General features: G+C 43.7%; 1 protein-coding gene across 1 annotated transcript in view; it reads left to right on the top strand.

Moving 5' to 3' along the window:
• The first annotated feature begins 7,186 nt into the window (after nt 1-7,186).
• Nucleotides 7,187-26,337, top strand: part of txndc5 (thioredoxin domain containing 5) — a 39,281-nt gene continuing 20,130 nt past the window's right edge. The window contains exons 1-5 of the mRNA XM_067981967.1: nt 7,187-7,580; nt 12,100-12,249; nt 13,050-13,155; nt 22,314-22,410; nt 26,124-26,239. Of these exons, the coding sequence (XP_067838068.1) occupies nt 7,402-7,580; nt 12,100-12,249; nt 13,050-13,155; nt 22,314-22,410; nt 26,124-26,239 (648 nt within the window). The 5' untranslated portion in view covers nt 7,187-7,401. The remainder of the gene's footprint in view (nt 7,581-12,099; nt 12,250-13,049; nt 13,156-22,313; nt 22,411-26,123; nt 26,240-26,337) is intronic.

Consider the following 26,337-nt stretch of genomic DNA (forward strand, 5'->3'; position numbering starts at 1 on the left):
ATTTAACCGCTGCTTCCACCGCTAATCTGCCCAATTTGGGGCAGGACAGCAGAGGAAAATCCGGGTGATTGACTCTCATGTTCGAATTTTGCAACATCTGTTGGGGTGGGGGAAGCTGGGGGGGTCTCCTTCTTGTCTGCCGTAACTTCGATGGAAGAGCTGTGGAAACCCTGGAGTAAAGACAGGGAGGTAGGGCCTCTCAAGCTCTCCCATCTCCCTGCCTTCCACTTGTTCCACCACCTCCACCCCGAGACCACCAGAAAGTGGGGTGATAGTTGTTGTTGGAGCAGCAGCGGGAGGCCCTCTGGAGCCCTTTTGAAGGGAGCAGGCCCAGTGTTGGGCACTGAGGCCTCAGTGTAAATTAGGGGCCCTTCTGATCTTAGGGGCCCTGTGTCTGTTGCAGCACCGCCAGAATTTCCCTGTTTGTCAGTGGCAGGCGCCATTGTGCTGGCTGGGATCCTGCCAGGAGCCTGCCTGAAAAACATAAGCAATCCTGACCCAGGAAAATGGACCGGGGTCATGGTAGGGTCAGGGTGACCATGAGCATCCTTGGGGCAGGAAAAGCAAAATCCAGGCCGATATTTTTTTGTTTGCTGACAGATTTTGGCACAGAATTTGGTTACAAAAAAACATCAGTTACATGAAAGCTAATAAATGGTGTATTGTCGACTAGGTTTAAACAAGGCAGCAAAGAAAATGACATTACCAATTACGTGTAAAAAGGGCCGAAACAGACAACGTAATGAAATATGGTAGTTGTGATTATATGCGAATTTGAATTACCTAAGGACGGGAATTTCCTCAGAGCTTCTCCCGCTCCTCTGCCGTAACTTTGCCGTAAGTCTGGCGGAAACCCGTTTATGCACGTTTCCACCACACCTCCAGTGAAGTCACCACAGCGGTGCGGCAACCGGTCTGAGGAAATTCCTGGCCCCTGGTCACTAGGCCTCTACTCCTTTTATTATTTAATGGTTTTGACAGTATAGTACTTTTTCTTCCCCCTCCCCCCCCCCCCCCCCCTTCTGATGGTGCTGATTCATGCTTTAGATATGGTGTCATCAGCACCAGCAGTCCTCCAGTACTTTGCCAAAATGCCCATTCCTCGTGTGTGAGCCTGGACCGTGAGTGCTGTCGCGACTTTTGACCAAGGAGGCCATCACAGTTGAGCTGAGCCTGTTCTCACTGGTATTTATGCCTGCACTTTCTAGCAGAAGTCACTGGATAGAGATTAGAACAGGGACGCTGGCCGATCCCTAACCTGAAGTAAAAAAGACAGATCTAGCATTTATATAGCGACATTCACGACCTCAGCACGTCCCAAAGCACTTCACAACCAATGAAGTAATTTTGAAGTGTGGTCACTGTTGTAATGTAGGGAAACGTGGCAGGCAATTTGTGCACAAACAACAATAAGATAAATGATCAATTCAGCTCTTTTATTAGTGATGGTTGAGGGATAAATGTTGGTCAGGACACTGGGAGAACTCCCCTGCTTTTCTTCGTATAGTACCATGGAATCTTTTACATCCACCCGAGAGGGCAGACGGGACCTCGGTTTCACGTCTCATCAAAAGACAGCGCCTCCAACAGTGCTGCACTGGAGTCTCAAAAGAGATAAAATATAAAAATAACTTACAGCAAGAAAAAAACCCTTTGGTTTCACATAGCCTCTTCGCCAGCATCTACCAGATGCCTTAATGGTATCTTTACCCGACCCATGCTTGTGTTCTGCAGGCCTGTATATGCACCCTCATGGTATCTGACAACCCGGGTTAATGACCATACTTTGTAGCGATACCTCAAGTGGTCTTTCTGTTTCTCCGGTGGCTCTTAAAGAGCACTTGGAGCTCCTCAGTGTCTTGCATTCCCACCTCTCCATCCCCCTATTTTGCCCAAGTGGTCAGTCTCTGTGTATGAGCCTCGACTGCGAGTGTTGACAGGATATTGGCCTGTGCAGGACATCGTAGCCACGCCTGATCCTGACCTCGTACAATGTCCACAAACATGCACTTTCCAAGAAGAGTCACTGGACAGTGACCAGGGTTGGAGCCCTGGAAATTTCTTTCCCTCCCTAACCCAGTGGCACTGCTACCAATTGCAGAAAACCCGGTGCAGTTCTGGCGAAGGTCAGCTAATGCAGCAAAGGCCAGGAAACACATTGCATTCTAATCTAAAAATCTACCTGAGATTACATCATAGTAAAAGTCAGTGGGCCCTAAATTTGATAGCGCCCGATAACGATCAGCACGCTACACTCGCGCGCCACGAGAGGCCCGAGAACCATCTTAAATTCATCCTTGGATTTCATTGAAATAATTCTGGCAAACTGCAGGGGCCAATCTGACGGCCCAAAGTCGCTCATGGGTCTGGGCCCTTCAAATTTCGGCCAGCTGAACTGACCCGCACCTAAGCTCAGGGAGGGTAGGGAGGCAAAGGCTGGGGGGGGCGGGGGGGGGGGGTGAGGGAGTGTGGGTCGGCAGTGGGCCCCAGTATTAATGCAGAGGCACGATTTAAGCCAACTAGTCTAAATACAGCGACCAGTGTGGTTGGTGAATTTACGCAGGAGCAGAGGATCCTGGAGGAATGGGTCTCACCTCTACAGACGGAGGTCCGTCACTTTGATATCTCAGAAGGCTAACACCGTCCTCCAACCAGGGCTGAAGACGATGGCTTCGGTCTTCCCAATGCTTAACTGGAGGAAATTGTAACTCATCCAAGATTGGATGGCAGAGAAGCAGTCCCACAACACAGAGGCAGTGGAGGGGTTGGGAGGGGTGGAAGCTAACCCCATGTCTGCGGATGATGTCACCGAGGAGCAGCATGTAGATGACAAAGGGGGGGTGGGACAAGCCCATCGAGCCCATGCCAGCTCTCTGCAACAGCAAATCAGCTAGACCCACTCCCCCGCCCTTTCCCCGCAGCCCTGAAAAATTTTTCCCTTCAAGTACACGTCCAGTTCCCTCTTGAAAGCCACGATTGAATCTGCCTCCACCACCCCCTCGGGCAGTGCATTCCAGATCATAACCACTTGCTGCGCTGAAATGTTTTCCTCATGTTGCCTTTGGTTCACCTTAAATCTGTGTCATCTGGTTCTTGACCATTCCGCCAATGGGAACAATTTCTCCCTATCTCCTCCGTCTAGTCTCCGATAATATTAGTGCGGAGGTGGGAAGAGAAACCATTACAAGAGGTGCTCTGGCTATGATTGGATAGGTAAGAGTGGATCCAAGTCAGGGGGCAGTCCCGGTGAACTGGACAACAGAGGAGAGGTGTTGGAGGAGGATGGTGTGGTCGACCATGTCAAAAGCTGCAGAGAGGTTGACAAGGGATAATGCACCACAGTCACAGTCAGGAAGGATGTCATTTGTGACTTTGATCAGGGCCGTTTCAGTGCTGTAGGAGGGCCGCAAACCTGATTAGAGAGATTCAATCAGGAAGTTGCAGGAAAGATAGCGAAATAGCCATAAACTCTGTACCCTTACCACTGCATCCCTCCCCACTCCCTGGATACAGCCTCAGGTGAACCAGATGGTTCACAAACTCAGCATCCTTTTCAACACTGTGCTGAACTTCTGACCACAAAACCTCTCCATCACAAAGACCGCCAACTTCCAACTCCGTAACATCGCCCACATCCGCCACTACCTCAGCCTAACTGCTGCTGAGACCCTCATCCATGCCGTTATCACCTCCAGACTCGACTATTCCAATGCTTGCCTGGATGGCTTTCCAAACTCCAGTCTTCATGAACTTCAACTCATCCAAAACTCTGCTGCCCATATCCTATTTCAAATCATATCCCAGTCACCCATCAACCCTTGTTCTCACTGACCTACATTGGGCCCCAGTCCCCCAATGCCTCAAATTCAAAATTCTTATCCTTGTGTTTAAATTTTTTCATGGCGTCGCCCCACCCTCTCTCTGTAACCTCCTTCAGCCCTGCAACTTCCCCTGAATCTTCTGTTCCCCTGACTCTAGCTTCTTGTGCCTTCCCCATCACCTTCGCCCCACCGCTGGCAGCCATGCCTTCAGCCGCCTAGGCCCCATGCTCTGATATTCCCTTTCTACACACCTCCAGCTCCCTCCCCTCCTTTAAGATCCTCCTTGAAACTCACCTTTTTGGTCACCCCCCTCCTCACACCTTTTTTGACTTGACATCCATTTCTTTGATTACACCTCCGTTTTGTGATATTATAGAATCACAGAATGATTACAGCACAGAAGGAGGCCATTCGGCCCATTCAGGCTCTCTGCAAGAGCAATCCAGTTAGTCCCACTTCCCTGCCCTTTCCTCGTAGCCCTGCAAATTTTTTCCCTACAAGTACTAATCCAGAATTCCCTTTTGAAAGCCACCACCCCCTCGGGCAGTGCACTCCAGATCATAACCGCTCGCTGTGTTAAAAAGTTTTTCCTCATGTCACCTTTGGTTCTTTTGCCAATCATCTTAAATCTGTGTCCTCTGGTTCTTGACCCTTCCACCAATGGGAACAATTTCTCTCTATCTATTCTGTCTAGACCCCTCATGATTTTGAATACCTCTATTAAATCTCCTCTCAACCTCCTCTGTTCTAAGGACAACAACCCCAGCTTCTCCAGTCTATCCACGTAACTGAAGTCCCTCATCCCTGGAACCATTCTAGTAAATCTCTTCTGCACCCTCATATCCTTCTTAAAGTGTGGTGCCCAGAACTGGACACAATACTCCAGTCGTGGCCGAACCAGTGTTTTATAAAAGTTCAACATAACCTCCTTGCTTTTGTATTCTATGCCTCTATTTATAAATAGAGGATCCCGTATGCTTTTTTAAACTGCTTTCTCAACCTGCCCTACCACCTTCAACGATTTGTGCACATATATCCCCATGTCTCTCTGTTCCTGCACCTCCTTTAGAATTGTACCCTTTAGTTTATATTGCCTCTCCTCATTCTTCCTAACAAATGTATTACTTTGCACTTCTCTGCATTAAATTTCATCTGCCGCGTGTCCACCCATTCCACCAGCCTGTCTATATCCTCTTGAAGTCTATCACTATCCTCCTCACTGTTCACTACACTTCCAAGCTTTGTGTCATCTGCAAATTTGGAAATTGTGCCCTGTACACCCAAGTCCAAGTCATTAATATATATCAAGAAAAGCAGTGGTCCTAGTACCGACCCCTGGGGAAAACCACTGCATACCTTCCTCCAGTCCGAAAAACAACTGTTCACCACTACTCTCTGTTTCCTGTCACTTAGCCAATTCTGTATCTATGCTGCCACTGCCCCCTTTATTCCATGGGCTTCAACTTTGATGACAATCCTATTATGTGGCACTTTATCAAACGCCTTTTGGAAGTCCATATACACATCAACCGCATTGCCCTCATCAACCCTCTCTGTTATCTCATCAAAAAACTCAAACAAGTTAGTTAAACACAATTTGCCTTTAACAAATCCATGCCGGCTTTCCTTAATTAATCCACATCCTTAATTTTGTCCTGGACTGTCGTTTCTAAAAGTTTCTCCCATCAACGAGGTTAAACCGACTGGCCTATAGTTGCTGGGTTTATCCTTACACCTTTTTTTGAACAAAGGTGTAACATTTGCATTTTATGTTAGTTGCTAGTCTATTCTCATGCTCTCTCTTTGCCCCTCTTATTTCCTTTTTCACTTCCCCTCTGAACTTTCTAAATTCGTCCTGGTTCTCACTTGTGATATCAACCTGACATCTGTCGTACGGCCCTTTTCTCTGCTTCATCTTACTCTCTATCTCTTTCGTCATCCAGGGAGCTCTGGCTTTGGTTGCCCCACCTTTCCCCCTCGTAGGAATGTACCTAGACCGTACCCAACCCATCTCCTCTTTAAAGGCTGCCCATTGTTCGATTATGGTTTGGCCTGCCAATCTTTGATTCCAATTTACCTGGGCCAGATCCGTTCTCAACCCACTGAAATTGGCCCTCCACCAATTAAGTATTTTTACTCGAGTGCTCCTTGTCCCTTTCCATAGCTAATCTAAACCTTATGATACCATGATCACTTCTACATTAAACGCGCTGTATAAAGTCAAGGTGTTGCCGCTATTTGAAAAGTAAGAAGTGTGAAAAGAACAATATTACAATTGCATCATGATTGGCAAGTGTTCTGTCATTCCCTCTAACCAAATTGGGTTTCATAAAATCACCAGCAGAAAAATCATGCAACAGAAAGGTCTACACCTAAAACGGTAAATTGACTGTTCTCTCCACAGATGCTTACTCACCAGGTTTTGGGTTCAGATTTCCAGCAGCTGCAGTTTTTTTGCTTTTTCTCTCCAAAAGTAGGGTTGTAAATTATTTTCCCAAAAAGATATAGCGCCAGAGCCTTCAGCGTCTGGCAGTTGTACTTGGCTGGACGCTATTTTTGTCCATTTAATAGCAGCAACTATTTAATGTTTTTTCCTCTGGTATGTATGGGTAAGATAAAATTTACACAGAATTTATAGCACAAAAACAGGGCATTCGGCCCAACTGGTCTGTGCTGGTGTTTATGCTCCACACGATCCTCCTCCTCCCACCCATCTTCATCTAAACCTATCAGCAAATCCTTCCATTCCTTTCTCCCTCATGTACTTACCTAGCTTCCCCTTAAATGCATCGACGCTAGTCGCCTCAAACCACTCCACATGGTAGCGAGTTCTGCATTTACCCTCTGGGTAAAGAAGTTTCTCCTGAATCCCTTATTGGATTTGTTAGTGACTATCTTATATTTATGACCCCTGGTTTTGGACTTCCCCTTTCAAACCCCATCATAATTCAAATTTAAATCTATTCCTATTTAAACGCCAATCAACATTGCATTTAAGATTTAATTCAGACCCTCTCTAATTTTTTTTTTTGATGTGGAGATGCCGGTGATGGACTGGGGTGGACAAGTGTAAGGAATCTTACAACACCAGGTTATAGTCCAACATGTACTTACCTAATTTTAAAATATATATATTTTTTTTTTTGGCAGCATAATTTTTTTTTTGCAGCCAACCTTCTGTTAGGTGCAGTGACAAAAAACACCCCAAGCTTGCAAAAGCTTTCCAACAATTAACTGCACAGCAATATCCTGTCACCTGTGCTCCACCCCCTGGAGGGGCTGTGATTGACAAGCCAGCTGCAAATGTGTACGGCCGTTTACCCTGTGAACTGGCGTGAAGCTGCGGTAAAGCAGGCAGTCTCCCCCCCTCCCTACCCTCTTATTTCTCTCTAGAGAGTGAGTGAGAGAGAGAGAGTTTCTGCTCTTGGTTCAATTTGCGGCTGCTGAAGAAAAGACCACGTATACTTTATTTTCTCAGAGAGAGAGAGAGAGAGAGACTGGCTTGTGATTTACCTCCCTCCAATTATTATCATTTTTTTTTTTGCATGTGTGTTGATTTAGTTTGCTGGTTGAGTGAGTGATGGCCACCTTCACAGCCCTGTCTCTGCTCCTCCTCCTCCTCACCACCACCACCAACCTGCGGCTCTCTCTGCAAGACCAAGCGGGTGAGGACGAGCACTCCGAGCACCTCTACGACGCCGACCTCTTCAGCCACGCCGTCCAAACCACTCCTCACTTCATCATGTTCTTTGCTCCATGGTAAAGTTGGTCATTTTATTTTATTTTTTTTGTGTGTGTATTAACTTATTGTATTTTTTTTTTGGGGGGGATTTTTAAAAAAAAAACTTTGTAGCCGAGATTTTTTTTTTATATATAGATTTTATATATAATGTCAGACACAGTCTGGGGGCGAATAATATTTGTAAGTGGCTGGGAGTTCCTGTTTGGAGTGAATTCCTACAAAGTGGGTGGTGGGGGGGGGGGAAATAATCATAATGGGGGACAAATCCATCACTAGTACAAAGATGAGGGGAGGGGAGGGGAGAAACAGTTTATTGCTGAAAGTTTTACTGTCGCTTGGTAGTTTGCAGTGTGTTCAGAGTCTGTGTTTTAAGTTCATTTCAGCTCCTAACATGGTCTGGTGTGTGAGCTGTGTACGTGGCAGGAGGGAAAAAAAGGATGGAAGGAGGAATTACGTAACTGGTTTTAAACTAACTAATGATCCGCTTGTGTTTTTTTTGTGGGGGGGGGGGGCGGTGTTTTTATAACAGTTGTAAAAGGAAGTAAATGATGATCCATCAGTATTCAAAAGCCTTTTCCAGTGCACACTCAGTAAGTGGTTACAATAGCACCTCGGATTGCAACAGTAACCCCACTCCCGTAGGTAACAGAGTGATGTTACATTTACAGCGGCATCCCAGCATCAGACTGTTCCTGTTCCCTTGCACTTCCTTACTTCTTGTTAAATATTTGGCTGTACAACGAGGAGAGAGCTCCTTACAACGAGGCAGCCACCTCATGACTCAAAACTCAACTTCTTCCTTCACCCCTAACTCATGAGATCTAAAATCACAGCAGACCTCATCCTGCATTGGAAGAAATTAATGGTCACGGTTGCTGATCTCTATGAAAACTGAGTGCTACATCAATTTTTAAAAATAGTTTAAATGTATTATGTATAAATTCTTTTGGTGCAGTTTCTTTTGGGCTGTATCAGTGCCAGACACACATTTGAACACTGCTGATTTTTGCAGAAATTTTAAGTTTGTTGGTGGCAAGAACACTTTAAAGAAGTGGTTTTGCACCACTAGTGGTATGCATCCTGCTTTTTAAATTTACTTCTAAAAGTTTGTTTTACAACAGTCCAGTTGGCCGCCTGTTTAATTCCTAATGATTGAAAAGAGCCGACTAGCCTGTCAGCTCTTTCCAATTATTAAATGTTTCAGTGGCACTTGACGATAGATAACGTGCATTGGATACTCTGTCCCCTTACATTAATAGCTTCAGATTTAAATTCAAACAAACCACATGTCCTGGAGCAGATTTATGCCCCCAGTTCTACTGCACCAACTGGTTTGGTATCACCTGAATTTTTAACAGTGGGCAGTTTAACAGCTGCATCACTTCACATCACTGTGGTTTGTTTGAATTTAAATCTGAAACTAATACAGATTGTTGAGCTTTTTGTATAGATAATCTGTAGTGTATTATAGTTCAGGCAAAATAACTTTTCTGCACTACCAAAAAGGAAATTACACTCAAACAGGCTGGCAGAGAGTTCAAGTGCGTATGTGGATGCAACACTTCAGAGTGTCTATAAGTATTGCATATCACAGGAAATGTTAAACCAGGTGTCGTAAAATTTTGCAAAGCATTTTCACTGTCTTCAAAGACTATTGTCAGAGATGCTGTTCATATCTGTTATTTAATGTATACAGATAAAAATTTAGCAGCATTGGGAAAGTTTTTAGTGCAGCGCATGTGGTCTGCTGTGTATGTGGAAGTTTAAGGCCAAGTTTTCAGAGTTGGAGTAATAATTTCCTTTTAAGATGACAACCTCAACATTCAACTTTCTGACTGAGTTTACTCTTTTTATATTTATATAATTTGAGGAGCGAGGCTGCATCATTTGGCTGGGCAGAGAGGGGAGAAGCTGCAGTGTTGGGTCCAACTGAAAGTGAGAGGCTGAAAGATTGGGTAGGTCAGGAGAGTAAATGTAGAGTCATGTTATGAACTGTTAGTTTGAAAATGGTACACTTGCCAATCAGCAAAAGAAAGTCATCAGAGGAAGCAAGTGTAGTAATAAGACCTGATGGTTATATTCTTTCTTATGGTTCTGGGATCTGATTGGTCTTTGCTACATAATTGATATTTAATACCACGTGTTAGCACAGATAAATCAGAAAGCCAGGAAGAACTCTACATACATACATTAATAGACACACAAAACCTATTGTTAGTAGGTTGTGATTGTGATCTGTAGTTTGCAGTTAGACCTTTTTGTTTTACTGTCATAAGGAAGCTATAACATTGGACCCAACCCCCCCTCAACTATAATTATATGTCCCTTCCTTTAGTCTTTTCTACTTTCTCTAAGTTATACATCAGTCTGCAATTGCTGCTGATTGATGCTCAAAGACTGACCTGAGTTGCTCCTTGCATTTTGTATCATTGATGACATTCCCACTGGGATTTGTAGGATGTAAACTGACCAGTAGTCTGCGGCTTTCTCAAAATTGCTGGGAGGAGGGAGGAAATGAGGGGAAAGAATATAGTAGTATTTGAAGTAGCAGATGTCTCTTTCTGCACTAGATCTTTATCTACTTACAGTTTGTGCACCTGGTTGAGAGAGAATGAATATCTTGTCAAGTAGCTATGTGATTGACTTGATGGAATGTTTCAGTACTTGGAAGTTGGCTTGCTTCACTGGGTGTAATTCTGACTGAGCGATAGTCTTGGGACATTTTACTTCGTTAAAGACACTATATAAATGCAAGATGTTGTTGTAGTGTAAAATAGGTGATAGCGAATTGGCAGTGTGTTTTTTTTTATCTCTTCCCCATTTTTATTTCCATGGAAATAAAAAATAAATAAATCGGGAGAGATGTAAAACGGGCTGCGGATTTGCTATCACCTGTTTCACACTATCACACAAAGTCAAAATTACCCCCACTGTGTTTTAAAACCTGCCTGTGAATTTGTGAAAGTTGCATTGTATGGGGAAGATGTGCCAAATTTAAGATCAGTATGTTTACTAAAAGGGCTTGAGTGCACTCTTCCACAAACATGCGAAACGTATGAGTGGTAAAGCACTAGTTTGTACATGTGATCCTCTTTATGCTGACTTAGCAATTGCAGCCAAATTATTCAAGCTGCAAACCCAATTACAATCACTGGATATGTCCTGTCCCACCGGCAGGGCAGACCCACCTGAAGTGGGGGGCGGGGGGGAAGGGAAATTAGTGGTGGGAATGGCCCTGGGAGTCCTCAACATTGACCTTGGATCATATGAAGTCTCATGGCTTCAGGTCAAACATGGCCAAGGAAATCTCCTGCTGATTACCACCTACCGCCCTCCCTCTGCAGATGAATCAGTACTCTTTCATGTTGAACACTACTTGGAGGAAGCATTGAGGGTAGCAAGGGCACGGAATGTACTCTGGGTGGGGGACTTCAATGTCCTTGGTAGTACCACCACTGACCGAACTGGCCTAGTCCTGAAGGACATAGCTGCCAGACTGGGCTTGTGGCAGGTGGTGAGAGAACTAATACAAAGGAATAACCCACTTAACCACATCCTCACCAATCTACCTGTTGCCGATGTGTCTGTCCATGATTGTATTGTTCTTGTGAAGACCAAGACCTGCCTTTACACAGATGACAACCTTCATTGCACTGTGTGAAACCACCACCATGCTAAATAGGATAGATTCAGAACAGATCTAGCAGCTCAAAACTGGGCATCCATGAGACGCTGTGGGCCATCAGCAGCAGCAGAATTGTATTCCACCACAATATATAATCTCGTGGCCCGGCATATCCTTCACTCCTCCATCACCATCATGGCAGATAACCAACGCTGGTTGAATGAGGAGTGTAGAAGAGCATACCAGGAGCAGCACCAGGCGTATCTGAAAATGAGGTGCCAACCTGGTGAAGCTACATCTCAGGACTACATGATGCAACATGCTATAGACAGAGCTAAGCAATCCCACAACCAATGGATCAGGTCAAAGCTCTGCAGTCCTGCCACATCCAGTCACGAATGGTGGTTGGTGGTTGGTGGTGGACAATTAAGCAACTAACTGAAGGTGGAGGCTCCGTAAACATCCCCATTCTCGATGATGGCGGAGTCCAGCACGTGAGTGCAGAAAACAAGGCTGAACATGGCGCTCGCAGCCATCTTCAGCCAGAAGTGCCGAGTGGATGATCCATCTTGGCCTCCTCCTGAGGTTCCCGCCATCACAACGGCCAGTCTTCAGCCAATTCCATTCACTCCACATATCATCAAGGAACAGCTGAATGCACTGCACATAGCAAAGGGCATGGGCCCCAACAACATCTTAGCTGTGATGCTGAAGACCATTAAGGCATTTTATGAATGCAATGTCTTTCTGTCTGCAATCATGTTCTATGATGAGTAGAGTGCATGAGAATGAAGTAACGTGCATCAGAAAAGCCCATGCACAGTTAGCACAAGTTTTACGTCTTTTTATATTAAAAAAAATAAGTCAGTATTAACCCCTTTCACCCTGCAATGTGCTGTATATTCCAACAGGTGTGGGCACTGTCAGAGACTTCAGTCAACTTGGAATGAACTAGGGGACAAGTACAACAACATGGATGAACCTGCAGCACACGTAGCTAAAGTTGACTGCACCAAAGATACACAGACCTGTTCAGATCAGGGAGTCCGTGGGTATCCTACGTAAGTGGGGAGTTTTAGGTTGGGGACCTTTCGTTGATGACTGTTTTAAACGTCATGCAGGTCTGGGCGGGGATGTGTGGGAAGACATTATCAAACCGGTACTTGCTGGTAGTCAGTACTCTCTAAAGATGTATACTGCCAGCAGTACACAAGATTTATTCATTTTGGATCTTGCCTTTCATTTGGTGGGGCGAGGGATTGATGGTATGAGAGTCCAGGATTTTAGTTTTGTAATAGTTAGTAAATGCTGGTTTACATTAAGTCTGTCGTTACAAAACTTTATTCCCGATCCTGCAACCATGCTAACAAATTTGTCAAACTAATAAAAAAAAATGATGGAACTGATACAATTTGCTGTCGGGTACCTTGGTGTATTCTATAAATATTTATCCCTTGTACTATTGGCTGATCCAGGGAGATGACACACACACTGTGATGTGGAACCACCCCTTTTATCACAGTAATAAAGCTGCTCTGATCTAAGATGCAGTTTCATTACTATGGTGTTAGCCCTAAACAATGCATTTAAAACACATTTTGAATAAGTCGTCTTAACACTTTATCTGCTCATCCTATCATTCCTCCCCCTCCCTTCCCCCCCCCCCCCCAAATCTAAATTTTGAAAGATCACTTGGTCACTGTGACATATTCAGTGTTTGTTTTTTCTAATTAGGTTAAATGCTTTGTGCAAAAAAAAAAAGTTCATTTTTTGTTTTACCAAACATTTTGAAGTTAACATTAAATATATAATCAGTTTACTATGTGGTTTTACAAAAGTGGCTTTTCTGGTTATGCTCTAGACTGAAGTTGTTTAAACCCGGCCAGGAAGCAGTGAAATATCAGGGGCCACGAGACTTCCAGTCACTGGAAACCTGGATGCTTCAGACTGTGAATGCTGAACCTGCTGTAAGTCTTTTAGGAAGTCACTTAACTCTTAAGCTCAGGAATGTTTTATAATGTAGACTGTTGGTGAGAAATCATAGTAGAAATTGTCTCTCCATACTACCAGCTTGTTCATCTCTTGCTGAACTGAATGCATTTTATAGCCGACATTTGTTTGTCTGTTTTGTATCATTTGTAATCAGCTTCCAGAGATCATCTTTTTAAAAAAAGACTTTGACTATCATCGGACTATCAAGCTGCCTGCTGTGTTGTTTACAAACAATCTATTTTCATCAAGCCAGCTAGTGTTTGTGCCTTGGACAAATAATTGCTTCATCAGGTGCTTCGGCAGTGAAATGTCTGAAAGTTGTACATTAAACTCCCAGCAGGTTTGGGTTGATGGGTAAAAGCAGTATGTGTAAGTACAACATCATCATCATCATCATCATCATCATCTACTTGCATTTATACAGTGCTTTTAAGGTAGTAAAACATCCCAAGGCACTTCACAGGAGGGTTAGCAAACCAAATTCGATACCGAGCCATAGAGATATTAGGACAGGTGACCAAAAGCTTGGTCAAAGAGGTAGGTTTTAAAGAGCATATAAAAGGGAGGGAATTTCAGAGCTTAGGGCCTGGGCAGCTGAAGACACGGTCGCCAATGGCGGAGTGATGAAAATCGGAGATGCGTAAGAGGCCAGAATTGGAGGAGCGCAGAGATCTCGGAGGGTTGTAGGGCTGGAGGAGATTACAGAGATGGGGGCGAGACCATGGTGGGATTGGAAAACAACGATGAGCATTTTAAAATTGAGGCATTGCCGGACTGGGAGCCAATGTAGGTCAGCGAGCACAGGGGTGATAAGTGAACGGGAGGTGGTGCGAGTTAGGATATGGGCAGTAGGGTTTTGGATGATCTCAAGTTTACAGCTCAATAAATGGAATGGCCTTGTTATTTGATGTTTTAATTCATTTTGCTCTTGTACTACGTGCAGTGGGGGTATTTTATCCTGAGTACTGAAGAAAGAACTTGCTATGACTTGCTTTGTGGCTAACAAAATGATGACGTGTGCTTGATGGGCTGTTCCTGTTTCAATGTTCCTAAGCTATGAAGTAGAACTGATGGCTTAGTTTAAGAATACTCTAAATTGAGATTTTTCAATATATCTGTATTTATAGTCTTTTTAGTTTTAACTTTACCACAGAGGATAACAATACCGTAATACATTGAGAGGTTCAAAAACCTCCAACGACCGATCAATAGTTCAAATTAAAACGGTGCAAAAAATACTTTAAAATAATCTACATTATTTTAAGTATTATTACAACCTAGACCAAAATAATAATAAGTATAATCCACTCCAGTCCAAAAAGACTAAGAATGGCTAAATGCTTTTTTTAAAAAAAAACTAGTTTTTCCCCATGTTGATTCGTAGGCTGCCAGCATGTCTGGGAAATATCAGGCTCACTGGAGCAACCATTTGCTTTTCTGTTTTCATCAAACACATTTGGTTGGAAATTGGTTATGGCTTGTTTTTGGCTCCATAACCAGCAGCACGTGCCTGAACCGGGAGGCCTGAGGCCAGCCCGACATTGTTCCTCGGGCCTCATTAACAATTTGTGGATGAGCTGCCGCCACCTGTCGCACCTCCACAGGCCGCGTGCCTTGCTGGCGGTGGTCTGAAGGTTTGTAACTGGTGGCCGTTGCGATCACTTAAGACTCCTGAGCAGAGCAGGAACCAGTTTCTGCAGAGGGGCCTAAAACGGGCATTACGCCCCTTGTTTTCAAGGGACCTGATACCTGTTCTAAGTGGCCGCCTGGGATGTCCAGACAATTGCCTTTGCCAATGCAGCGGTGCCCATAACGCAGGCACAGATCGGATCGTGGGACGTTATGCCCTGAAATTAGTCCTTTTTGCCACTTTCCGCCCGGAAAACGGATGCATCGAGGAACAATTTGTACCCCGTTGACACTGAAGCAAATGCTATCGGGGGTCTGGAGCAATCATTTTTCAAAACGGCCTAAAACCAAAAAAAAATCAAACTTTTGCTTGCCTGACTTTCCCTTTTACCCCATTCTGCCTTCCACAATCTTATTTTAATTTTTTTGTCTAATTTCTAACTTATGCTCTATTCTGACTACTGTGTAACTTTTTTTAAAAAAAATTTCTAAACATTAGCTTATTGAGAAGGGGCTACAAAGAGGAAAAATGTAATTTAGAAATAGAGTATTTGAAAATTGCAATCATAAGTTATGGTGAACTGCAAAAGCTTGTACCATTATATGAGACTTGAGAGGAAAAAAAAGGAAATGCATGAAGGTATGACTGAGAAGATCAACAAATGGGCCGTTAGTTTTACATCCAAGAACGTGAGCAGATGTGGAATATCCTTCGCTGCTTGTTTTCCCTCTTCCTCTTCCCCTTTTCCACCTGCTTCAAAAAAAAAGTGTGCACTACATTGACCTCTTCATTATGAAGTCTGTGGAATAACTCTTTTATGTAAAGAAATATTGACTCCTGTCTGGATAGAGAGAAGCCTCAGTTCTAGTTACGTTTTCTTCAGGCCTGATTTTCACGGTCTGGACTCTAAAGCCCAAGTGATGTTAGAAGTTCATTCTTAAATCATATGCTCTAATGATCACCCCAGAACAGTGTTTTTTTTAACTTCATTGAGCATTAATTGGTACTTTTTTTTAAACCATCCAGACATTCATTAACTCAGCCGGCTCAATTAAATGCAACTTGTGTAACAGGTTTTGCAAGCTTGAAAAAGACCAGGGAAAGGATAATCCTTGAGTTTGCAATTGGAAAATAATACTATAAATCCATTAGGATTCCCTCATATTGTGCACAAATGTGCATTGAAACATTTGTTTATTTTATTGAACTTCACACTGGAGACTGGGTGAGGAAGTCTGACTAAACTTTAATATTGCAGTGTTCTGGCACCAAGGCTATTCAAGTTTCTAGATATCAGTTCCTTATTTTCAGAAGTTTCGACTTTATATTTAAAGAGTAGTAGATAGGAAGGGGCTCTTGTGCTGAAGGTTATTTGCATAGCTGAGGGAGAAATATGCAAATATATATCACCCTGTAACATCAGCAGTAGGTGAACACTGTGGTCACATTAGTTGCAGTAATATTAGTTACGGCAGTAGTGGTGAAGTATTCAGAATGGCAGGACTTTTGTTTTGCATTGATTAAATCTTGTTGTGTCCAACTTTGGCTTACTGTAAAACTGAGCCCCGAGAAACTGCAGTGGAATAGAAAATGTGTGAATATCTGGTGAGGCCAGGATTTGGTTTGGCTGTGATGCATCCAGTGTTGAATAGTTCACTGCCGTTCCCTGTATAAACACCTGGGATGAATGGCTACTTGGGTGAGGAACTGCAGGGTGCTGAGAGCAACATAGGAACAGGAGTAGGCCATTCAGCCCCTCCTGCCTGTTCCGCCATTCAGTTAGGTCATGGCTGATCTATATCTCAATCCATTTACTCGTATTTGCTCCGTATCCCTTGATATCCTTAACCAACAAAATTCTCAGTCTTGAAAATTTCATTTGACCCAGCATCTGCAGCCTTTTGGGGAGCGAGTTCCTGATTTCCACTACCTTTTTATGTGAAGGAGCGCTTCCTGATTTCACTCCTAAATGGCCTAGCTCTAATTTTAAGATTATGCCCTCTTGTTCTGGATTCCCCCACCACAGGAAATAGTTTCTCTCTGTATCTACCCTATCGAAACCGTTTATCATTTTAAACACCTCGGTTAGATCACCCCTTAACCTTCTAAACTCAGAATACAAGCCAAGTTTCTGCAACCTGTCCTCGTAATTTAACCCTTTTAGCCCTGGTATTGGTGTGGAACTGTACCCCACTGTGAGTCAGCACGTTAAGAACAAGAAGGGAACAAAAAATTGGCCACGTTACTGAGACTTTATTTCTATTTTGTGTTGGTCAACTTGCATTCATTTGAAGTGAGCTGTTTACAGTTTTAAAATGTAATCTCTTCTAATGAGTCTCACACTGAGTACTCTGTCTCAGTAATTTTATTTAATTGTGCATGCTATGCATATTATTCCTGTCAGTGCTACACTTTACCCTGTATAAGGTGCCTTATTGTAACTGTCCTTCCAAATTCTCCTCCATGGGCCAGGGTTTCCAGCTTCTGCATTTGCCAGCCCATGATCTTCTGCCCAGTCGTTTTATAAGAACATGGAGCAGGAGTAGGCCATACGGTCCCTCGAGCCTGCTCCGCCATTCAGTCAGATCAGAGCTGATCTTCCACCTCAACTCCGCTTTCCTGCCCGATCCCCATATCCCTTGATTCCCCTAGAGTCCAGAAATCTGTCTCTTGGCAATGAATATATTCAACGACTGAGCATCCATAGCCCGCTGGGGTAGAGAATCCCAAAGATTCGCAACCCTAAAAAGATTCACAACCCTTTTAGTAACTGGAAAATTGTGGGATGGCCAGTGAAGAAACCCATCCAGGACCACTACTCAGTGCCTCTGACAAGACAGTCAAGATGGTGTATGAGACATGGAGAATTGCAGGTGGGATTCTTTGTCATGTCACATCTATGCTGCTACCTGAATGGCTTTTGTTTTGATTGACTCCATACCCAGTATCAACAACATCTTGCATTTATATAGTGCTTTTAACTTAGTAAAATGTCCCAAGGCGCTTCACAGGAGGGATTGTGAAACAAAATTTGACACCGAGCCCCACAAGGAGATATTAGAACAGGTGACCAAAAGATTGATCAACGAAGTAGGTTTAAAGGAGCATCTTAAAGGAGGAGAGGTTTAGGGAGGGAATTCCAGACCTTAGGGCCTAGGCAACTGAAGGTACAGCCGCCAATGGTGAAGCGAAGCAAATTGGGGATGCTCAAGGGGCAAGAATTGGAGGGGCGTGGAGATCTCTGAGGGTTGTAGGGCTTGAAGAGGTTACAGAGATAGGGAGGGGCGAGGCCAGGGAGGGATTTGAAAACATGGATGAGAATTTTAAAATTGAGGCATTGGTGGACCAGGAGCCAAAGTAGGTCAGCGAGCACAGGAGTGATGGGTGGACGGGACTGGGTGCGAGTTAGGATACGGCAGCAGAGTTTTGGATGAGCTCAAGTTTATGAAGGGTGGAAGATGGGAGGCAAAAGGAGAGCATTGGAATAGTCAAGTCTAGAGGTAACAAAGGCATGGATGAGGGTTTCAGCAGCAGATGAGCTGAGGCGGAGACGGACGATGTTATGTTGGTGGCAGTAGGTGGTCTTGGTGATGGAGAGGATATCTGATCGGGAGTACAGTCTAGGTACATTCCCACACGTGGGAAACGTCGGGCAACTAAAGCCTGGATGATGAAAGAGTAAGATGAAGCAGAAATAGGGGGCGTATGACAGATATCAGGTTGATAATTCAAGTGAGAACCAGGCCGTATATGGAAAGTTCAGAGGGGAAGTGAAAATAGGAAATAAGAGGGGCAAAGAGAGAGTATGAAAATAGACTGGCAACTAACATAAAAGGGAATCCAAAAGTATTCTATAGGCATATAAATAATAAACGGGTAGTAAGAGGAGGGGGGAACCGATTAGAGACCAAAAAGGAGACCTACGCATGGAGGCAGAGGGCATGGCTGAGGTACTAAATGAGTACTTTGCATCTGTCTTTACCAAGGAAAAAGATGCTGCCAAAGTCACAGTAAAAGAGGAGGTAGTTGAGATACTGGATGGGCTAAAAATTGATAGAGGAGGTACTAGAAAGGCTGGCTGTACTTGAAGTAGATAAGTCACCTTCTCCGGATGGGTGCATCCTAGGTTGCTGAGGGAAGTAAGGGGAAATTATGGTAGTACTGGCCATAATCTTCTAATCATCCTTCGATACGGGGGGTGCTGCCAGAGGACTGGAGAATTGCAAATGTTACACCCCAAAAAAGGGTGTAAGGATAAACCCAGCAATTACAGGCCAGTCAGTTAACCTCGGTGGTGGGAAAACTTTTAGAAACGATAATCCGGGATAAAATTAACAGTCATTTGAACAAGTGCGGGTTAATTAACGGATTTGTTAAAGGCAAATCGTGTTTGACTAACCTGATAGAGTTTTTTGATGAGGTAACGAAGAGGGGCAATGCGTTTGGTGTTGTGTATATGGACTTCCAAAAGGCGTTTGATAAAGTGTCGCATAATAGGCTTGTCATCAAAGTTGAAGCCCGTGGAATAAAAGGGGCAGTGGCAGCATAGATACAGAATTGGCTAAGTGACAGGAAGCGGAGAGTAGTGGTGAAGGGTTGTTTTTCAGATTAGGAAGGTATACAGTGGTGTTCCCCAGGGGTCGGTACTAGGACCTTATATATTAATGACTTGGATTTGGGTGTACTGGGCACAATTTCCAAATTTGCAGATGACACAAAACTTGGAAATGTAGTGAACAATGAGGAGGATAATAATAGACTTCAAGATGACATAGACAGGCTGGTGGAATGGGCGGACACGTAGCAGATAAAATTTAACGCAGAGAAGTGCGAAGTGATACATTTTGATAGGAAGATCGAGGAGAGACAATATAAACTAAATGGTACAATTCTGAAGGGGGGTGCAGGAACAGAGATCTGGGGGTATATGTGTACAAATCATTGAAGGTGGCAGAGCAAGTTGAGAAGGTGGTTAAAAAAGCATATGGGATCCTGGGCTTTATAAATAGAGGCATAGAGTACAAAAGCAAGTCATGATGAACCTTTATAAAACACTGGTTTGGCCACAACTGGAGTATTGTGTCCAATTCTGGGCACTGCACTTTAGGAAGGATGTGAAGACCATAGAGAGGGTGCAGAAAAGATTTACTACAATGATTCCAGGGATGAGGGACTTCAGTTATGTGGATAGACTGGAGATGCTGGGATTGTTCTCCCAGAGACAGTTGCAAGGAGATTTGATCGAGGTATTCAAAATCATGAAGGGCCTAAACAGAGTAGATAGATAGAGAGAAACTGCTCCCATTGACGGAAGGGTCAAGAACTAGAGGACGTAGATTTAAGTTGATTGGCAAAAGAACCAAAGGTGAGGAAAAACCTTTTTATGCAGCAAGTGGTTATGATCTGGAATGCACTGCCTGAAAGGGTGGTGGAGGCAGATTCAATCATGGCTTTTAAAAGGGAATTCTGGATTAATACTTGAAGGGAAAAGATTTGCAGTGCTACAGGGAAAGGGCGGGGGAGTGGGACTAGCTGGATTGCTCTTGCAGAGAGCAGGCATTGACTCGATGGGCCGAATGGCGGCCTTCCGTGCTGTAACCATTCTATGATTCTAAGCTCGGCTCAGGGTCAAATAGGATTCCAAGGTTGCGAATGATCTGGTTCAGCCTCAGACAGTGGCCAAGGTGAGAGATGGACTTGACGGAGTTTGTGGCTGGGACCGAAGACAATGGCTTTGGTCTCCCCAGTATTTAATTGGAGGAAATTTCTGCTCATTCAATACTGGATGTCAGACCAGCAGTGTGACAAATCATAGGCGGTGATGGTGAGGTAGAGCTGGGTGTCGTCTGTGTAAATGTGGAACCTGACGTGTTTTCGAATGATGTCGCCGAGGGGCAGTATGTGGATAACTAATAGGAGGAGGCCAGGGATAGATCCTTGGGGACTCTGCAGGTAACAGAAGAAAGAACCTTTCACGACCTCTGAATGTCCCAAACGCTTTACAGCCAATGAAGTTCTTTTATGAAGTGTAGTCACTGTTGTAATGTAGGAAACACGACAGCCAATTTGTGCACAGCAAGGTCCCACAAACAGCAATGAGATAATGAACAGATAATCTATATTTTAGTGATGTCGGTCGAGGGATAAATATTGGCCCAGGACACCAGGAAGAACTCCCCTGCTCTTCTTCAAATAGTGCCAAGGGATCTTTTACTTCCACCTGAGAGGGCAAACGGGGCCCCGGTTTAACGTCTCATCCGAAAGACAATGCAGCGCTCCCTCAGCACTGCACTGGAGTGTCAGCCTAAATTGCGTGTTCAAGACTCTGGAGTGGGACTTGAACCCGCAACCTTCTGCCTCATACGTGAGCGTGCTACCAACTGAACCAAGGCATTTAATTTAGTGCCTGAAACCTTGATGTTATTTTGAAACCCCTGCAGCCAGGTGTTTTTATCAGTTGTCTCAACTTGTTCCCCGCATAACAAATTCAGAGAGAGATGGAACACTGACCACCTTGGGCTAGTACTGGTTTGAAGGCTGCACTGGGATAGTTCCTGCTCAATATTTGCATGGGATATACTTTTAAAAGAGGGTAACTGTGGTACGCCAGAGGATTTGCTCTTTGGACTTGTAACTGTTACCATAAATATTTGAAGCATAGGAATGTACACCCTGAAGGGGAACACCCATGGAATTTCAAGTCTGTTGTGTTTTCAGTAGGATTTTAGCAAAGCATAATGGTGAGCATGTAAAAACTTTGTCCCACATGAACTGTGAAAAATGACTTGCAGTACTATTATAGATCTTTTCCCTTTCATGATTGCATTGTATGTGGATAGAACATTTTTAGATACATAATTCCAGGGTAAAGTTCTAGTACCAGTGGTGACTAGTGCTAAGGCAATTTGAGGTAAGAATTCAGAGTGTGAGACAAGTGGCATATCGCACATTAAAGCATACTGGTTTGTGTGCAGTCCTCCTGACCCCTACCCACCCAGGATTATGCTGCTAATCCCCTAAATAAACCTCCTGATGCTAGAATGTAGGCAGAAGAAATGCGTTCTTTCGTTGAAGTCCTGTTTCTGGAACTAATGGGTCAGATTTTGCTGTCAAAATAACGGTGAGGCTAATGGCGCTCACCGTTACTTATGTGTAAATGTTATAGCAACTTCAGGCGAGGTCTCGTTGTCTGCCTCAACATTGAAGTGTATTGAATGGCATGAAGTTGCTGTATTTGCGCGTTGGATACGAACTAAACTCGCCACAGATATTTAGGGCTAGTAATTATTTAGGGCTAGTAACATTTTAATGACGTGATCATTGTTAATTACTGCGAATCAACACTTCCTGGCACTGAAAATGAACGATTACAAATGTGGAGTCTCATTCCTTCAGGTTTTGAATTATTTGGGGAGATTTTAAAAATGTCACATATCAAATGTCAATAACTGAAAAATGAAATCCTAATTTTTTTTTTTTTTAAATGATATTTACTCTTGTTAGCAAATAGAATCTGAGCTGGAACCTCCCACAGTCCCAGAAGCCAAGCAGGGCTTGTATGAACTATCAGCCAATAACTTCAAGCTGCATACTACACAAGGTATGTCTTGCACCAGGTTAAACGTTTGTTTATTTTACGTTTCTATGTCTGGATGTGCTGGAGCTGAATCATGACCTGTCAAACACTAGTAGAAGTTTGTAGAATAATTCACATCTATTGTTTTATTCTGCAATAAATGTGAGCTACAACAGAGACACAAATGTGAATGATGGGGTTTTAGTCCCTCTTTTTAAAGGAAGTTGCTTTTAGCTTATTGTACCTGTAGTGACCACTCTAAAACATGTCTTTCCCTTTGGGGGGGAAAAAAAAGGCCAACATGGGGAGGAAATTTGTAATAATCAGTTTCAGTAATTTAATGTTAGCATAGGAGCAGGAGTAGGCCATTTGGCCCGTCGAGCCTGCTCCGCCATTCGATATGATCACGACTGATCCTCTATCTCAATACTATATTCCCGCACTCTCCCCATACCGCTTGATGCCTTTTGTGTCTAGAAATCTATCTAGCTCCTTCTTAAATATATTCAGTGACTTGGCCTCCATAGCCTTCTGTGGTAGAGAATTCCACAGGTTCACCACCCTCTGAGTGAAGAAATTTCTCCTCATCTCAGTCCTAAATGTCCTATCCCATATTCCTGAGCTGTGACCCCCCTCGGTCTGGGCCCCCCAGCCAGGGGAAACATCCAGTCTGTCTAGCCCTGTCAGAATTTTATGTTTCAATGAGATCCCCTCTCATTCTTCTAAACTCGAGTGAATACAGGCTGAGTCGACCCAATCTCTCCTCATTCGACAGTCCTGCCATCCCAGGGATCAGTCTGATGAACCTTTGCTGCATTCCCTCGATGACAAGTATATCCTTTCTTAGGTAAGGAGGCCAAAACTGCACACAATAGTCCAGGTGTGGTCTCACCAAGGCCCTGTATAACTGCAGTAAGACATCCTTGCTCCTGTACTCAAATCCTCTTGCAATGAAAGCCAACATACCATTTGCCTTCCTAACTGCTTACTGCACCTGCATGTTTGCTTTCAGTGACTGGTATACAAGGACACCCAGGTCCCTTTTGAATATCAACATTCCCCAATCTATCACCATTTAAATAATACTCTGCCTTTCTGTTTTTCCTTCCGAAGTGGATAACTTCACATTTATCCACGTTATACTGCATCTGCCATGTATTTGCCCACTCTCTCAACTTGTCTAAATCGCCTTGAAGCCTCTGCATCCTTTTCACAACTCACAATCCCACCTAGTTTTGTGTCGTCAGCAAACTTGGAAATATTACATTTAGTTCCCTCATCCAAATCATTGATATGTATTGTGAATAGCTGGGGCCCAAGCACTGATCCCTGCGGTACCCCACTAGTCACTGCCTGCCACCCCGAAAAAGACCCATTTATTCCTACACTCTGTTTCCTGTCTGTTAACCAATTTTCAATCCATGCCAGTATATTACCCCCAATCCCATGTGCTTTAATTTTGCACACTAACCTCTTTTGTGGGACTTTATCAAAGGCCTTCTGAAAATAAAATAAACCACGTCCACTGGTTCTCCCTTATCTATTCTACCAGTTACATCCTCAAAAAATTCCAGTAGGTTTGTCAAATACGATTTCCCTTTCATAAATCCATGCTGACTTTGTCTAATCCCTCATGGAAATAAACTGTTGTCTGCTACATTTATAGCCATTGTAAAAATAATCGCTGAAGTTGATGTGAGTATTAATTATAGTAGCAATTTGCGAATTTGCTATGGTCCTCATTGGCTGACTTGTGCTAACAGTTTGAAGGAGTGTATGCATGTTTTATATGGTTCCTGCTTTGAGGACCATCTGTCCAATGCAAGCACCGGTCCGTGGGAACCTAGTGAAAACCAGGCTTTTTTTCCCATCTGTTTCAAAATAGTGTAGAGTCATCTAAATATTTTTATATCAAGAAGGCTCCTACCAGTCAATTAGTACAGGGACATTGGTGTTAGCCAGGCATCAGGTCACATGCCCACCTATCAGTTGGGTTTAGCACACAGAAACTGGGAGAAAATAATGAAACCTAACTAATTACTGATATGTTCATTATGAAATAAAGTAAGATGTGTACGGCATTTTTACTTTGGAAAAAGAAGGCAAGGTACTCCCATTTTTTTTTTTAGGGTCTCCATGTTTCTGTCATACTTCAAGTGGCTACTAAGTGACTTTCTTGCTCCGCCTCACCACCTTATTGGGATGATGTGGAGATGCCGGTGATGGACTGGGGTTGACAAATGTAAAGAATCTTACAACACCAGGTTATAGTCCAACAATTTTATTTGAAAATCACAAGCTTTCGGAGATTACCTCCTTCGTTAGGTGAGTGACCTGACGAAGGAGGTAATCTCCGAAAGCTTGTGATTTTCAAATAAAATTGTTGGACTATAACCTGGTGTTGTAAGATTCTTTACCTTATTGGGAAGTAGCTTACCATAGCTGTCTGGCTAAATCAAGAACTTAGGAACAGGACCAGGCCATTCAGCCCTTGAGCCTGTTCTGCCGTTCAATGAGATCATGGCTGATCTGTGTCCTAACTCCATCCACCTGCCTCGGCTCCTTAATATTCTTGGCTAGCAAAAATCTATAGATCTCAGATTTAAAATGATTAATTGAGCTCGCATTTACTGCTTTATGTGGGAGAGAGTTCCACACTTCTACCACCCTTTGTGTGAAGAAGTGTTTCCTAACTTCTCTCCTGAGTGGCCTGGCTCTGATTTTAAGGTTATGTCCCCTGGTCCTAGACTCCCCCACCAGCGGAAAAAGTTTCTCTCTATCTACCCTATCAATTCCTTTCAAAATCCTAAAAACCTCAATCAAATCAACCTTCTATATTCCAGGGAATACAAGCCTAGTTTATGTAATCTCTCCTCATAATTTAACCCTTGGAACACTGGCAACATCCTGGTGAATCTGTGCTGCACTCCTTTCAAAGCCAATAAATCCTTTCTAGGGTGCGGTGCCCAGAACTGTACACAGTGCTCTAGATATGGTCTAACCAGGGTTCTGTATAGCTGTAGCAAAACTTCCTCCCCTTTAAATTCTAGCCCTCTAGTTATAGACTTGGCATGTAGGGAATTATGAATGCACCTCCACCATCGACGTACCGTGGCTGCAGTGTGTGCTATCCATGTGTGCAGGATGCACTGCAACAGTTTGCCAAGGCTTCTTCGGCAGCACCTCCCAAATCAGTGAACTCCATCACCTAGGGCAGCAGGTGCACGGGAACACCATCACCTTCATCGTCGCTGGGTCTAAATCCTAGAACTCCCACCTTAACAGCACTGTGGGAGAACCCTCACCACACGGACTGCAGCGGTTCAAGAAGGCGGCTCACCACCACCTTCTCGAGGGCAATTAGAGATGGGCAATAAATGCCGGCCTCGCCAGCGGCGCCCAAATCCCAAATGATTTTTTAAAAGACTCAGCTTGGCTTAGTTGGTAGCACCCTGTGCTATTGGGTGCTCACATATGTTTTTATAATGGAAATGCTTTCAGATATAAAGGTTAGATTTGCACCAGTTTCTAATCTAAAGTGAATACTTTTTGTGAATTTGTTTACAACAAAAAGGGACAATGAAAGTTTTAAAGAATGATGTTTATTGAAAATTAAAGTAACTCTTCCCAGTCCTCCTTCCCGGGGGATTTTCAGTAATGATGTGTGGACTTTCATGTGCAGTGATTTTTGTTTTAAAACAACAACTTCTGTAACTAGCGTTAAAATACGTTTGCAGGTTTTCACTTTATCAAGTTCTTTGCTCCGTGGTGCGGTCACTGCAAGGCTCTGGCTTCAACATGGGAACAGCTGGCATCGATGTTTGAACATTCGGACAGCGTGAAAATTGGCAAGGTGGGAGCATCAGAAGTAACACGAAATGTTCTTTCTGAAAGGGTTTGAAATGCATGCTTAGCAAGTGGTGCACAGTGCGTGGAAGTGTATACTGTAGA

Source organism: Heptranchias perlo, chromosome 3 (assembly GCF_035084215.1).
Source record: "Heptranchias perlo isolate sHepPer1 chromosome 3, sHepPer1.hap1, whole genome shotgun sequence".
Lineage (NCBI taxonomy): Eukaryota > Metazoa > Chordata > Chondrichthyes > Hexanchiformes > Hexanchidae > Heptranchias > Heptranchias perlo.